At 52.1% G+C, this 15,516-nt stretch overlaps 1 protein-coding gene across 3 annotated transcripts in view; it reads left to right on the top strand.

Annotated features, from left to right (window-relative positions):
- Window positions 1-589: 589 nt before the first annotated feature.
- Window positions 590-15,516, top strand: part of Abcc8 (ATP binding cassette subfamily C member 8) — a 75,050-nt gene continuing 60,123 nt past the window's right edge. For 2 of the 3 annotated variants that reach the window (XM_021166988.2, XM_021166984.1), the window contains exons 1-6: window positions 590-815; window positions 2,060-2,201; window positions 5,248-5,369; window positions 10,833-10,999; window positions 13,783-14,025; window positions 14,802-14,990. In XM_021166988.2, coding sequence (XP_021022647.1) covers window positions 668-815; window positions 2,060-2,201; window positions 5,248-5,369; window positions 10,833-10,999; window positions 13,783-14,025; window positions 14,802-14,990 — 1,011 coding nt within the window. In that variant the 5' untranslated portion in view covers window positions 590-667. The remainder of the gene's footprint in view (window positions 816-2,059; window positions 2,202-5,247; window positions 5,370-10,832; window positions 11,000-13,782; window positions 14,026-14,801; window positions 14,991-15,516) is intronic. The other variant, XM_021166986.2, reaches the window with a different exon arrangement.

Genomic DNA, 15,516 nt, shown 5'->3' with positions numbered 1-15,516 from the left:
CACACACACACACACACACACACACACACACACACACACACAGAGAGAGAGAGAGAGAGAGAGAGAGAGAGAGAGAGAGAGAGAGAGAGAGAAACAATCTTTAAACAAACAAAACAAAACAAAAACTCTAATCACCACAAGGGAAGAGAGCTAGATTCAGGCCAGGTTCCCACTGGCTAGCAAGGACACCTTGAATCTTTTGGGGGAAAGATCAGGATAGGCTGTGAGGTCACTCTGCGACCCCGCGCCAGAGACACTTTAAAAATTCCCAAGCACCCTCCTAAGTTCAAGTTCTTTAGTTTCTTTGGACCGAATCGGGTGCGGGCTTGTGCCACTCTGTTCCCATGGGGACCCCTCTGATCTACATCCAGCTGAGCCGAGCTCCAGCGAATCTACATTCGGGAATCCCAAATCCACGCACTCGGGGCTCACCCGGATCATCTTGGTTACTACTCCCACTCAGACACCGCCTCGCCTGCGCACCCAACGCACGTGCGCATTGGGTGAGACCCCACCCTCGCCCCACAAGAGCAGCTGGAAGGGCGGGGCCCAGCGGCAGGTGGGGGCGGGGCGGGCCGGGGCGGGCCTTGCGGGAGCCCAGGGTGCTGCGAGGAACAGAGGCGCGGGAGGCGCGCGGAGCCCGAGCCGAGCCCGTGCGCGCGCCACCATGCCCTTGGCCTTCTGCGGTACCGAGAACCACTCGGCCGCCTACCGGGTGGACCAAGGTGTCCTCAACAACGGCTGCTTCGTGGACGCGCTCAACGTGGTGCCACATGTCTTCCTGCTCTTCATCACTTTCCCCATCCTCTTCATCGGTGAGCGCGCGCGCCGCGACGGAGGGCGGGAGGACGCGTGGGGGAAGGACGAGTGGCCAGGGTGGGGGTGGCGCGCGGCCCCGGCAGTCCCGCACCACCGGCTTGCCGGTCTTCCTGGGTCCCCTGCTGTGCGTCTCTCTCTCTCTTTTTTTTTTTTTTTTTAACTCCCTCGCACCCTCCCCTATCCTTGAACTCGCGCCAGACACGATGGGCGCTGGCGACCTTAGGGATCCCCAAGTTTTGCTACCGCAGAGCCTGACTCGGGATGGGGCTCTGCACGCCAGGGAATCGGCCTCACCCGGAGTGGCGCTGCGGCGGGAGCCAGGCCATCCTTTCCCCGGGCCGCGGTGCTGTCACCGCTGCAACTGGACTCGGGAGGGAGCGCAGGCTCCAGCCAGGGAGGTTGGTGGTGGAGGTCAGCGAGTTGTTCCGGCGGCCCAACTTCCCGACTTTGGGCAGAGCCTTTCCCAGGTCCGGGGTCCGTTCCATGTTGCAAGGAGATAGAGTTTGGGTGCCGGTACCCCGCCACCCCACAAGGCACGAGTTCTTCTCTTGTAACTTCTTCAGGACAGTGTGAGTCAACTCAGATCAGATTTAGGAACCCCTTCGACTCACGGCTCCGCTCGCTTGCCTGAAAGTGGTCTATAAAGTTGGGCGCCCAGTCTGGTCCCCTCCTCTCCACATCCTGAATCTCTCAGGCCAATCAGCTCTGTTCAAAGAGTTCTGGCTGTTCATTTACATTAATTAAGAGAAATAGCAAATCTTTAAAACTCTTTAGGAAAGAAGGCCGAGGTGGCCATTGAAGTAAATTAGTAAAAAGTTGCTGAGCCGAGCTATCCTGGAAATCCCGGTTCTTGGGAGGTGGGGGCAGGAGTTTAAGGTCATCTTCAGTTACATAGGAAGTTCAAGGCTCATGTGGGCAACATAAGACCCCGTCTCAAAAAAAAAAAAAAAGAGCTGCTGCAGAAGGAAGCTGCTAGTTACTGACAGAGGTAAATGATGAGCCGGAACTAGCAAGGAAACATGCAATGCATGCCCATGTGTCTAGCAGAAACGAAACAGAATGGGTAGACAGTCACACAAGAGATCAGTGTGGTGGTCCCTGCTTAGGACCAGCCTGCAGGCTCAGGCATTGTGCCTGGATATCCAGTTCATATCCTCAGCCCTGGGGAAGGAGGATTTGCATGGTCTCCTTATGGCCATGCCGGGCCTCCAGGTGGGCGTCCTGCCTTTTCTCCCCACAGGATGGGGCAGCCAGAGCTCCAAGGTGCACATTCACCACAGCACCTGGCTCCATTTCCCCGGCCACAACCTGCGCTGGATCCTTACCTTCATGCTGCTCTTTGTCCTGGTGTGTGAGATTGCTGAGGGCGTCCTGTCTGACGGGTAAGTGAGCTCCAGGGGACATGTGGGGAAGCTGCAGGAGACCCTCCCTGTGCCTGCTCACCTGCCTTCTGTAAACCAGTACCTGGTGTGAACTGGACCAGGCCTTAGGCACATATGAGATGCAGGGCCCACCATCAGTCTGGAGAATAAAGAGGATGCAGATTTCTGTACCAGTTCCCCGTGAGACCATTGGAGAGCCTTGTCAGAGTGTCCCAGCTGCTGTGGGCAATACCCGGTCTCTCTGAAAGTGACTCAAGTGCGTGAGGGGACATTAAATCCTGTCACTTGTTCTTACTGAAGGCCCCTCCTTGGTTCCCATTCATTTACAAGATACAAGGATCTCTGGGCCCTCATCTTTATCCTGATACAGCCCCACCTGCCTCTAGCCCCACTCTTGTCCTCACATTCACCCCTTCCCTCACCTCTCCTACAGACCGGAATGTGTGTCCAAGTTTCCATTCGCAAAGCTGTCAGAATGTGAGATCTGGGATGCCCGTCCTCTTTGCATTCACAGTGCACAGCCCACAAAAAGCTCTGCAAACATTGACTCCTAGGACGATAAATCAAATCCTACCACACAGACATGATCTGGGAGGAACAGATCAGAAGGCAGTGTCAGATAGGTTCCATGGTGGAGGGGGCTTTGGAGCTGAGCCTGGATGGATGACAAGTGTTCTGCTGTGGGGTGGGGCAGGGGGAGAGACTACGGCACTGGACGGAGAAGGATGAGGAACAGGCGTGCCTGGGCTGTAGCAGAGGTGACAAGCGTGATTTAGGCTATCATGATTTGAGGCCTAGGGGAAAGCTAGGTCTGCAGAGATGATCCTGGGAATGAGGCTAGACCATGGGGGATAGAGGAACGGAGAAGGCGGAAGCAGTAGACACATGGAAGGAAGCCATGGCTCTGTGGCTGAGCATCAGATCTGGAGCTAAGAGGGGGACTTCAGCCTGCCTGAGTTGAATTTAACTTGCAGCTTTGAGACCAAGAGAGATAGATGCCTTCGGCACAGCACTCCTTGACAGAAGGCTAAGTGTGTGCTGGACAGGCCAGAGGGTGGCAGGCAGAGTCAGGGGGTGGATGGGGGATGACTATGGTGGGAGATGAAGTGTGTCCTGAGAGACAGACAGAAGGGGATATGGAACGGAATGGAGGAGTCAGTGAGCCTCAGGGACTGTGTCAGTTGATGTCACAGCTGTTGGCGGACATTGCCTGGAGCATCTGAGGTCAGCTTCTCTGAGCTTCTATTAGACTGTGCTCAACCCTGCCACTGCCCCAGTATCCAGGCGTCAATACTAATTGCATGTCTCTCCTGGACAAGGCACCAGGCCCTACTGCTGATCAAAGCCTCCCAGACCAACAAGAATACCAGAAAGGATACTGATACTTAAGTAGCGAGTGACAAGTCTGTACTCCCCCACTCCCACCCAGGACCCTGCCAAAGTGGCACTATGTACTGAGGAGAGGGGGTTGTGAGCCCCCGGGCCATCAGTAATACCTCTAGGTTATAATTGGCTGGGTGACAGGAAAATGCCCCCACTGGAGAGGAGGGAGCCCCGGGCTTTCTGCTGACCCTTCTGCTCAGTGCCAACTGTGGGTCCTGTATGTTACTCAGCCTTTCTGTGCTGTGTCTTTTCTACCTTTTTGAGGAAGGCAAAATGAGGAAACACACAAGGTCCAGAGCCCAGCCGTAGAGTCTGGGGCAGAGGATCTATGCACACGACATGGGGACTGGCAGGAAACAGCCCAGACAGCCACTTTTGCTACTATTCCCACCCCCGACATTGTGTGGCTGTGCCTGTACCCCAGGCCTGCTCAGTGTGTCTCCTCCAAGGCAGGATGCTCATCTGCAGCTGGATGCTGGGCTCCTGGTCTTCAGGCCAACACCCCTGAGTCAACAGGACTGAGGAAGAGACATGAAAGGGGGGTGATCTGTGATGTCATAGATCTGACCTGTGGCTCCCCATTTTCACATTGGCCTGTGGCATGGTGCGCTTCTCCATGTGGCATGACAACTCTGCTAAACAAATACTTATTCTTCAAAGCCCAGCCTGGTTCCACCTCTTCCCTGGTTGGTACCCCACTCCTTTGCTTTCTCTTAGCCTTTAGTCCATCTGGAGTAGCCCTGTCGTGGGCTCTTGAGTCAGAGAGAAGCTCTGGTCTTTGCCTATGCTTAGCTTCTCCAGGGCAAGGGTTCTTGGCCTGATGGGTCCAGCAGTATAGCATAGCATAGCATAGCATAGCATAGCATAGCATAGCATAGCATAGCATAGCAGTATAGCTTTATAATGTAGCAAGGACATTACTGAGGCAGGAGGCTAAAACAGGCCCTCTGGGGATGGAGAGGGTTTCCAACATTGCTGGTACAGAAAGAACAGGCTGGGTAGTGCTAGAGAGGTTGGTGGCTGCCCTGTTGCCTGGCCCTTTAGTGTTGGACTGGGCTGGTCTGTGTTTTGCTGTCTGTAGGATGGGTGTGATCAAGAAAGCTAAGGCAATCTCTTGCATTTCTTGGTGGACGCTGAGGTCTAAGAGTAGAACTGGCCCCAAGTGTGGATTGTCTCTGTACCCCATCCAGCTAGCACAGAGGTCTCTCTCAGCCCTGAGAAGAACAAAGGCTGGTCTTGGACATGTTGCTTAGCCAATCTGGACCTTAATTGCCTTGATTATAGAATAGCATGACTGGGTGCTCACTTTATGGGGCTTAATTAAACAATTTACCACTCACAAGATACCTAGAATCATGCTTGGCACATGGCTGATACTCAGCAAACCTGGACTGCCATCGGCATCATTAGTACAGTGCCCACAGACACTGCCCGTGCTGACCTGTGCCGCTCCCATTAAATGGGGCTGGTACTAAGCAAATTGGGATGCACGGAATGTTTGAGATACAGGCTGGGAAGAATCACCAGCCTATGAAGGGATGCCGTGGTTATCCAAGACACTACTGTGTGTTGGACAGTAAGCACAAGACCTGTGCTGCCCTACTGTGTGCTGGCCACACCCACATCCCCCCTCTCATTTCCCCTCTTTCTTCTCCCACCACAGGGTGACAGAATCCCGCCACCTCCATTTGTACATGCCAGCTGGGATGGCTTTCATGGCTGCCATCACCTCTGTGGTCTACTATCACAACATTGAGACCTCTAACTTCCCCAAGCTGCTGATTGGTAAGGACGCGGGAAGCCTTCCCTTCTCCAGCTAACATTTACCGAGAACTTTCTCCAGGCAACCAATCCAGGCTAGGAACCAGGGATGAAGAGAAGGTCTCTGCCTCTGTGGAACTTGTTGTCTGGAGGAGGAGACAGATGGGCAAAGATGAACCAAGGAGCAGGTGCTGAGAATGCTGGGGAGGAAAGCAAGCTGGGCTCAGGGAGGACGATGGTGGGTGTGGTTATCTGTGCAGAGCCAGCCAGCGGAGGTCCTCTGACTGTGAGACCAACACAACCAAGCCCAGTGAGCAGGGCCACCTGTGGAAATGTGGAGTCTGACCACTCTGTGAAAAGTGTCCCTGGTCACTAAGATGGCCTCAGGGTAGGAGTTAAGGACAAGATGTGGATCAGGGCTTCAGGCATATTTGATTTGAAACATCACCAAAATGGTCAACTCCCAGGGTCAAGGAGACAGTAAGGTAAATGAATTGGGTGTTTGGGGGAGGGTGGGGCAGGAGATGCGTTCAGCTGATGTGGGTGGTGTCTGATGCCCGGATGAAGTCTCATGGGGGAGAAGAGAAAGGCCCAGGACCAAAACCTAAGGCTGGCCGACTTAGACACTCAGCTTGCAGCTTCTGACGTGAGTGGTAGGGGTGCCAGGCAGAAATAGCAGCCATGCTGCCTGCCCTTTATGGACTGTGTACCGTGGGCTGGGCTCTGTGCTCCACACCCTCCCTACATGGCTCCTCTCACTAATACCCACAGTAGCTCTGTTGGAGCCGTGGCTCCCCTGTGTGGCATACAGATATGACATACAAAGGTTTAAAACAACACCAGCAAACACTCATTGAGCATTTCCTACACACCAGGCTCATATTAACTCAATCCTTGCCACAGCCCTGTGAGGTGGGTCCCATTATTGTCCTTCTACGGAGCAGGAAGTCTGCCTTCACGGGTGGGAGACTTGGTCTAGTCTATTCTTGTACCCAGATGCATCACCAAACTGAGGCACGTGAGCAGGCTTCTAGCTGCTTCAAAGGATCCTCAAGCTGTGTTCCTGCCACCAAGCAGTAAGTCTGTAGATCTGCTACTGCATAGCCTACAGTAGTTTGCAGTTGCCTCTGATCCTGTGTCAGCAAGCCACTGGCATTCATGGGTCATAGCATGTAATAAAAGACACTAGAATCTGGAGTTCTCTGTGCTGAAGTGGTATGGCTGCCTCGCCTTGGGGCACAGATGACATTTTCCTACTGTCTAGTCACTGGTCTACTTTCCTATGGTCGGTGCAATGTTCCATTGGGACTCTCCAGCCATGCCCCTGCCCCAGGGCCCCATGTGAATGAATGGGTATGTCTGGAGTAGCAGCCAGAAGAACAGATGAAGCTCCAAGCTTCAGACAGCAGTCCCCAAGAGGACCCTCCCCCACCTGACCTAGCAGGGCCTGGCTAAGCTGAGTCTTACAAACACTACCGGCACCTGAAATTTTCCAATTTTCCCACAAGCACTCGGGATTCCATCTTCCAGGCACAAATCAGCACCATGGATGGTTCCGTGCCTTCCAAGAAATCAGTGATGTCTTCCCTTTCCTCGGCCCCCCTGGTTGGAGTTTTGCCCTAGAAAAAGCTCCATAGGTCTAGAAATTCTTGATCAGGCAAAAGAGGGAGTGGGGAGGTGCTAAGCTACAGGGATAGAGGGCAGTCCGTGGAAAAGCCGCCCGATTTGGAGGCCCGCCTCTGGTCCCAGGCCTGGAGTCCCACAACTTAAACTAGCTCATGAAATGATATCCTGGGGCCCCAGAGGACCCTGAAGAAAGGTATGCGCTGAGGAGCAGCAGGAGAGAGAAAGGAGAGGCAGGTGGGCTTCAGGGAGAGCTGAGAGTGCGTGCAAAGGCCCAGAGCGGAAAGAGAAAGAACAGCTGGAGGCAGGGCAGCAGGAAGGAGCTGGAATTGTCAGACAGAAGGCCACACAGCACAGGGTGCTGGTCCTCTACCAGCACAGCACAGCACAGGGTACCCCAGCAGCGATGGGCAGCTGATTGCCTTTTGGTTGTTGTTGTTGTTGTTATGGTTGTCGCTTGTTCATTTCTTCCTATTTTTGTAATAAGACCTCCCAGTGTAGCCCTGGTTGATCTCAAATTTGAGGTTCTCTTGCCTCTTTTGGGGTTTCATGTGTGTGTTCATATGTCTATAACATGGTATCGGCCGTGTCAGCCATCATGTGTGCGGTCCTGTGATATTGAGGACATTTACACGCTATGCAGACATCACCACTGTCTGTCCCCAGGACCTTCCGCCTTCCCAAACCAAGGCTCTAAACTCATTAAATAGACACTAAGGCCTCCTTCTCCCTTCCCTAGCCCGCGGGCCTAGCATTCCACTCTCTGTCTTTATAGAACTTCATTAAGGACTTTTTAATCCTTTTGTAATTTAGTTACTTTACTTAGAATAATTATTCTAAGTGGTCCATGTTGTAGCATGTATCAAAGTTTCTTTCCACTATCTGGCTAGGACATATTTTGCTATCCATTCGTCTATTGGTGGACATTTGGATTTCTATCACTATTTATTATTATTATTATTATTATTATTATTATTATTATTATTATTATTGTGGAGGTTTCTTTGCTTTGATTTCTTTGTTGTTATTGTTGATTGGTTGCTTGGTTTTTTTGAGGCAGGATCTCATGTTGACCAGGTTAGCTTCAAACTCACTATGTAGCCAAGGACGACTTTGAACTCCTGATCCTCTTCTTTCCCACTGCCAAATGCTAGGATGACAGAGATGGACCACAGGCCTGTCCTTGAGTACTGTGAATGACGGTTGTGACCGCGGGTGCAACTAGAGCTCTTGAACATGATGCTATGAAGGTCATAGAGGGAGGGCAAGGGGAAGTGACAGCCAGTGACAAAGTTCCTGAGGTAGTCAAGGGAGGGCATGAGGGTGGCCCAGATGTGGTAGGCCATGGAGCGGGGGTGGGATCCAGATGTGCAGGTGTAATGTGCAGGACCTGGGAGTGGGAGACAAATGGAGAGAAGTGTCAAGGGGTCTAGAGCCTAGAACTCTGCATATCCCCACTCACACCTACTGCCTGGCTCCGGCTTCTCTCAGCCCAACGGAAGCTGCTGTACCAGAGACATGTTGGGGCCTGGCACTGTGGGAGGGGACCTTCTGGACCTCATCCTGGCTCCCCCACCAACTTCCTCTGTGCCTTGCAGAAGACACTTGGGCTCTTTGGGCCTTAGTTTCTCATCTGGGTAGGAACACTAAGTTCTCCTTGCCTAAGTCACAGACTTGCTATAGAATCCAGACACAGAGACAAGACCAACTCTCTGCCCCAGGAGGTGACCGTCTCTGTCTGGGCAAAAGATACTCATCCTATGGATCCCTGTGACCTGGAGACCAGCACAAGGGAGGGGCCATCACCGCAGTCCTGAGCGGGAGCCCTTGTCCTCTCTCCTCTTGCCCACCCTCAATCCTGGCCACATGGTGAGGCCTGGTGTCTTGACCTGCTTCTCAGCCCACAGCCAGGCCAAACAGATCTCATCTTTTTTCTCAAACGATGGCCTGATGACTCAGGTGGAGATCAGAGCACAAATCTCATTTACTCCGTGTAGCCCACCTTGGGGGTGTGTGGCTGAAGCTGGCCTCACTGAATATGTGCAGTACTCCAGAGACAAGGGATGCTGGAGCTGGCCAGCATCAACACCCCTGCCAGGGCCACTCAGCTAGCTGTGCTGGGGTTTGCTCTCACAAGCTGATAGTGACAAGTTAGCAGTTGAGGGGGAGGGGTGAGAATTTAGGACAGAATCCACCCGGGACTTCTGAAGCCTAGTGCCCCAAATCTGAAATCCAGCCTTCATAAAAGCATCAGCAGCTAATACCCAAAGAGCAGCCATGCTGCACGCCAGGCTCCCTGTGCTAAATGCTTTCCACACATTGCTTCTTTGGACCATGCTGTCACTGTCCCCAGTGATGGATGAGGACCTTCACATCTAAGTGGGTTACAGTGCCACGTGTGTTTGACCTTTTGACATTACAATGTGATCTCGTCAGGTACAAAATCTACACTTGAGGACTCTGCACTGCCTACAAACACCAAAATCGATAGTGTTTTAAGTTTACGGTTTAGTGTTCAGCCGTGTTCATAGCTTCCCTGGGCCACAGATTGGACGCACTTGATGCTACATGGCTTATCCAAGGCCATCCAACCATTGTGTGTAAATCCAGTGAGCCTGGCTGCAGGGCTCTATCGCCAATCACTGTACTGTACTGCCCCATGGAGCAGGAAGTCACTGTGTCTTCCATAGCCGCAGGCTTCCAAGATGGGATGCTGTGGCCACTGGGCTGTGAGGAAAGGGACTTGGGGTCACCTTCTGGCCATCACGCGTTGTCAGTGAACATGCCTAATTCATCTCTCGGGGTCTTCGTGTTCTTATCCAAAACAAACAGGACGGATTGAATGATCACTAAAATGTCCCCATCTTACTGAGAATTTAGGGTTGGGAATTCCACTTGAAGTCACCACAGACTGGCTAGCCCAGCTCTGCAGCTTAATGTCACTGTCTTAGTTAGGGTTTTACTTCTGTGAACAGACACCATGGCCAAGGCAAGTGTTATACATGTCAACATTTAATTGGGGCTGGCTTACTTGTTCAGAGGTTCAATCCATTATCATCAAGGTTATGGCAGCATTATCATCATGGCAGCATCCAGGCAGGCATGGTACAGGAGGAGCTGAGAGTTCTACATCTTCATCTGAAGGCTGCTAGCAGAATACTGGCTTCCGGGCAGCTAGGGTGAGGGTCTTAAGCCCACACCCACAGTGATGCACCTACTCCAACAAGGCCACATCTCCTAATAGTGTCACTCCCTGGGCCAAGCATATATAAACCATCACAGCCACCATAGCCTTGCATGGGTTACCCAACCTTCAGCAAGGGGCCTTAGTCCCCTTGAGTTGTTGAAAGGGAGGTGACAAGCCTCTTCCCTCCTCAAGGCTGTGGTAAGGAATGAATGAGAAAACACCTTAGAGTGCTCGCCTGGCACAGGGCCCGTAGCTTAGCTGAATTCAAGGGGACATTGCACCACCACCATTGATAACTTCCTGACTTGGACTTGCAGTGCCATCAAACTTTCTTAGCACATCTGCTGTGAGTGTTATGATGCCCGGTCCGCATCTCAAAGGGACCCTGGAGCCAAATGTGGTGGCTCACACTTGTAATCCCAGCACTTGGAAGGTGGAGGCCAGACAACTAGAACCAGGCCAGAAGTTCAAGGTGATTCTCAGACACACGTGAGACTGTGTGACACAGTGGTCAGCTCATCAATGGTTGATCAAGGGAACGATATGATAGTCACACATGCACACCCCCTCCCCCGTGCCTCCTGAACACGCGTGCCCTCTTCTCCCACATGCTTGCATGCCTGTAGAGGTGCACACCTGTGTGATCGGCATCCTCTCCTCCCCTCTCTCCTCCACAGCTCTGCTTATCTACTGGACCTTGGCCTTCATCACTAAGACCATCAAGTTCGTCAAGTTCTATGACCATGCCATCGGCTTCTCTCAGCTGCGCTTCTGCCTCACGGGGCTTCTGGTGATCCTCTACGGGATGCTGCTGCTTGTGGAGATCAATGTCATCCGGGTGCGGGTAAGCGGGGAAGTGGGCAGAGTGGCGCTGACCCAGGGACCACTCTGGCTCCTGCACCTGGGCACTGCCACCACTCAGCAGAGCTCATGAGACCTCGCTGTATTGCCTGCCCAAGGCAGGTCACTGAGGCCATAGGTAGGTTTTTGGGGAGCCCTTCACCCCAGGTACCCAGAGGGAGAGGGAAGCGTGAGGAAAGGTTGACTCTCGCAGAGAAGAGGAATCGTCTGCTCCTCTCTGCTTCTTTTGCTGGGCGGGGGGTGGGGGTGGGGGCTCGGTGGTGCACTCATGAGCAAGCAGAGGCCACAGTTCAAGTGCCTCTCGTGTTCTGTTTTGGGTGGTTGGTTTTTGGTTTTTCTGTTTGTTTGTTTGTTTGTCTGTTTTTGAGACAAGGTATGTCGCCCAAGTTGCTATCAAATTTTCTACCCTCCTGCCTTAGCCTGCTGTCTTAGTTATAATTTTACTGCTGTGAACAGATACATGACCAAGGCTAGACTTATAAAGGACAACATTTAATTGGGGCTGGCTTACAGGTTCTGAGGTTCAGTCCATTATCATCATGGAGGGAAACATGGCAGCATCCAGGTAGGCATGGTGCTGGAGGAGCCAAGAGTTTTATATCTTGTTCCAAAGACAAACAGGAGAAAACTGGATCCTCAGGCAGCTAGGAGGAAGTTCTCAAAGCCCACCCCCCAGGGACACGCTTCCTCCAATAAGGCCACACCTCCTAATGGTGCCACTCCCTGGGCCAAGCATATTCAAATCACCACATCTCCTGAGTGCTTGGCTGTTTCTTTTGCTTTATCATCCTTTATCCTCCTTCCCTCTCTCTTCTCCACCTTAGACTAAGTACCTTTGCCTAACCCTGCTGTCCCGGGTAACTCAAACTAACAGCCTATGCACTTCCCATATTATTTTTACTAATATGACATCATTTTCCCTCAACCCACATAAGTAAAAAATGCTTTTCCCTTCAATATTTGTTTTATGGTAATAGATCATATTATATACCATGCTCTGAGTCATGGCCGTCTCGGCTAGCATTTCTTAGGCCTCCCTCCAAGCTGCCCGAGCTGACAGTCCAGTCTTTTTGTGGCTGTATAGTATTCCACCACGCAGATGAGCTGTGATTGGTGCAGCCATTGTTCTATGGGTAGACATTCACTTCACTGCCATGTTCTTGACTTCATGCAGCGGTATATGGAACATGCTAACCTCTCTGTGTATTGCCACACTGTTCTGTGGGAGAGATGCCCAGGAAGGGAGTTGCTTAAGCAAAGGGCATGTGCTTGCATTTTAAAGTGAAACCAGTGTTATAGGCTGCCGGCAGAAGGCTGTGAGTGACCCGCACTGAGAGAGACAGTGCTTTGCCTGCTCTCCAGCCCTCACACAGGGTGGTGACTCTTGCTTGTTAGGGCCTTCGGCTGGCTGTAGGTGGCTCTTGAATGTGCCTGTCAGACTTTTCTGCTTTCAGTTAGTGGTCCCTGAGAGCGATAACTTCCTTACCTTCCCTCCCACAACTGATCCTTCACAGCAACCCTGGGATGTGCGCATCACTCCCGTTAATAACACGTTACATGAGGTTTGCTAGCATATACCTGAGGCAGGATTCGAACCAGGGCCACATGACTTCAGGCTCTGCAAACTCAGCAGGTCTTAGTCACTTTTGCTCTTGCTCTGACAATGTGGCTGGTAAAAACAACTTAGGGACGAGAGGGTTTCCTTTGGCTCAGTGTTTAAGGGTAAGGTCACAGTGGCAGGAAAGGCTTGGCGGGCAGGAGTGTGAAGCAACTGGTCACGAGAGATGTGCTGACGCAAGCGCCTAGCTCGATCTCTCATATTCTCTCTCTCTCTCTCTCTCTCTCTCTCTCTCTCTCTCTCTCTCTCTCTCTCCAGTTTTTTGAAAAAGGATTTCTCTGTGTAGCTTTGATTGTCCTAGACCCACTTTGTAGACCAAGCTGGCCTTGAACTCACAGAGTTCCACTTGCCTCTGCCTTCTGAGTGCTAGGGTTAAAAGCACGTGCTACCACACTCAGCCTCTTGCCCTCTTCTTCAGAACATTTGAAAATTATATTTTAGTTATCCAGGCATAGTTAGTTGCTCATACCTTTAATCCCAGCACTTAGGAGGCAGAAACAGGTGGATCTCTATGAATTTTAGATCTACATAGTGAGTTAATATAGGCCAACCAGAGATACTTTGAGCCACGGTGAGTTTCTCTGTCTCGCTCTTTCTCTGTCTCTGTCTCTTTCTCTATCTCTGTCTCTCTCCATATACATACACACACACACACATACACACAAGCACACACACACACACACACACACACACACACATATATATGTGTGTGTCTGGGGATGGGGGCATTTTGTAAATGAGTACCCGGTACCTGCAGAGATCATCACACCCTCAGCCAGGCCAAGCATATACAAACCATCACATTTAGGCAAATTTTCCTCCCTAATTAACCCAGTATGGATGCGTCTTACAGACAAATGCCCAAAGGCTTGTCTCCTAGGTGATGTTGACAGGCCACATTAACCATCATGCAGTGGTGACCCCAGTTCTTCCCTAGCTCAGCTTAAACACAGCTTCAGTGAACAGCCAGCCACAAGACAAGGAAGCCCTGGAACTGGTGTCCTGGGGGCCCTTTTTCTGGAGCAGTTACAAGCCATAGATGGGCACATTTCTTGGTGGTCAAGTGCAGACCATCACACCTAGACCTTTGCTGGGTGATAGTGGACTTGCCCAGCCTCTAGCTCTGCACCACGCCTGTGTGCCCACAGAGATACATCTTCTTCAAGACGCCAAGGGAAGTGAAGCCTCCCGAGGACCTGCAGGACCTGGGGGTGCGCTTTCTGCAGCCCTTCGTGAACCTGCTATCAAAGGGGACCTACTGGTGGATGAATGCCTTCATCAAGACTGCCCACAGGAAGCCCATCGACCTGCGGGCCATCGGGAAGCTGCCCATAGCCATGAGAGCCCTCACCAACTATCAGCGACTCTGCGCGGCCTTCGATGCCCAGGCGGTCAGTGAGTCCAGACACACCCACCACCTGCCTTTCCATGCAGTCACAGATGAGGATTTCAGAGGGTAGAAGGACAAACCCCGGAGACCCAGGAAGGAAAAAGGCTCACCCTCAGTTGTACAGAAGTCTAGGGCCAAATGCTCATAGGTCATGGTTGGAGTGGCCCTTATAGTTCAAGTTAGCATGTCCCAAATGCTCACTGTTAAAATGGGGAAGCTCCGGCTTGGTAAGGGATGTGGCTCTACATGACTCTCCCATCCATCCCCGGTACTCTTCCTTTTGAAGTACAGTGGCTGTAATGATGGAGGTTTCCACCCAGTGTGGAGTGCAAGGTGTTGGCTTGGTTCTTACACCATCTCTGTAGATTTGTCCAGGCTGGGGTCGGCTCTTACCAGTAAGGAGGAAGCTGAGGCCCTGCAATTCCATGCCCTGCCCAGCATTCCTTCAGTGTGTCTGCCTGGCACTCAAAGAAACATTGAAACAGACGGTAATGAGTGAGCATGGCAGACGTCAATCCATCAAGATGGCGCTATGCTGATCATGTGACCCCTACCGGCACTGTGACTTGATGATGCCTCTGGCCTCAGTTTCCCCATTTGATCTGCCCTGTCACACATCTCTTGATACTGTAGTTTCCTACTGAAGTTCACCTGTCCACAGACAGCATGGCCACAGGGTTTCCCTGGGCAGCAGGATCCAGGGGTGACCTGGAAGGAGGGGCTCTCTGTGGCTGAGCCCTCGGCCACTCTGACCTGTCTGTGGGAATCTCTTGGCAGCGGAAAGACACGCAGAGCCAGCAGGGCGCCCGGGCCATCTGGAGGGCTCTCTGCCATGCCTTTGGGAGACGCCTGGTCCTCAGCAGCACATTCCGTATCCTGGCTGACCTGTTGGGCTTTGCTGGACCGCTCTGCATCTTTGGGATCGTGGACCACCTCGGGAAGGAGAACCATGTCTTCCAGCCCAAGGTGAGTCACACTTGGGGCAGAGCGAGGCAGCCCCTAGAAGGTTCACCCCACAATTCTCTTGTGTATGTGTGTGTATGAGTTTGAGAGGCCATGTTTTCAATGGCTGACTAGGTGGGAGTCTCTTTAGCGGCATCCAGATCTGGAAGAGGTTCTGTATCCTGTCGACTGAAATGCTGAGAGGAGAGCTTGGGCCCCCGAGAGATTCTTGGTGCCTGACTGTCAGCCCGCTGCCTTCAGTTTGGGGACCCTAGATCTCAGTGCTTTGCAGAGGCATCTAGGATAGCTGCTAGTAAAGGAGAGCCATCAGGATCCCCTTGGGCAGCCCTACCTCCCTGCTCAGGATTCCACTACCCCAGGTCTACTAGCATATTAGACTTTCCTCCCTCTTTCCCCTCCCCACCTCGTTTTTTATCTAGCCTAGACTGATCTTGAACTCTCTATGTAGTAAGACTCCTCTTGAACCCCTAATCCTCCTGCCTCCCTCCACATCTTAACGTTTGATATTGAAGGTGTACACTGTCATACC

The sequence above is a fragment of the Mus caroli genome, chromosome 7 (genome assembly GCF_900094665.2).
Source record: "Mus caroli chromosome 7, CAROLI_EIJ_v1.1, whole genome shotgun sequence".
Classification (NCBI taxonomy): Eukaryota; Metazoa; Chordata; class Mammalia; order Rodentia; family Muridae; genus Mus; species Mus caroli.
Note: the sequence above shows the minus strand (reverse complement) of the source record. Positions and strands in the feature narration are given on the sequence as shown.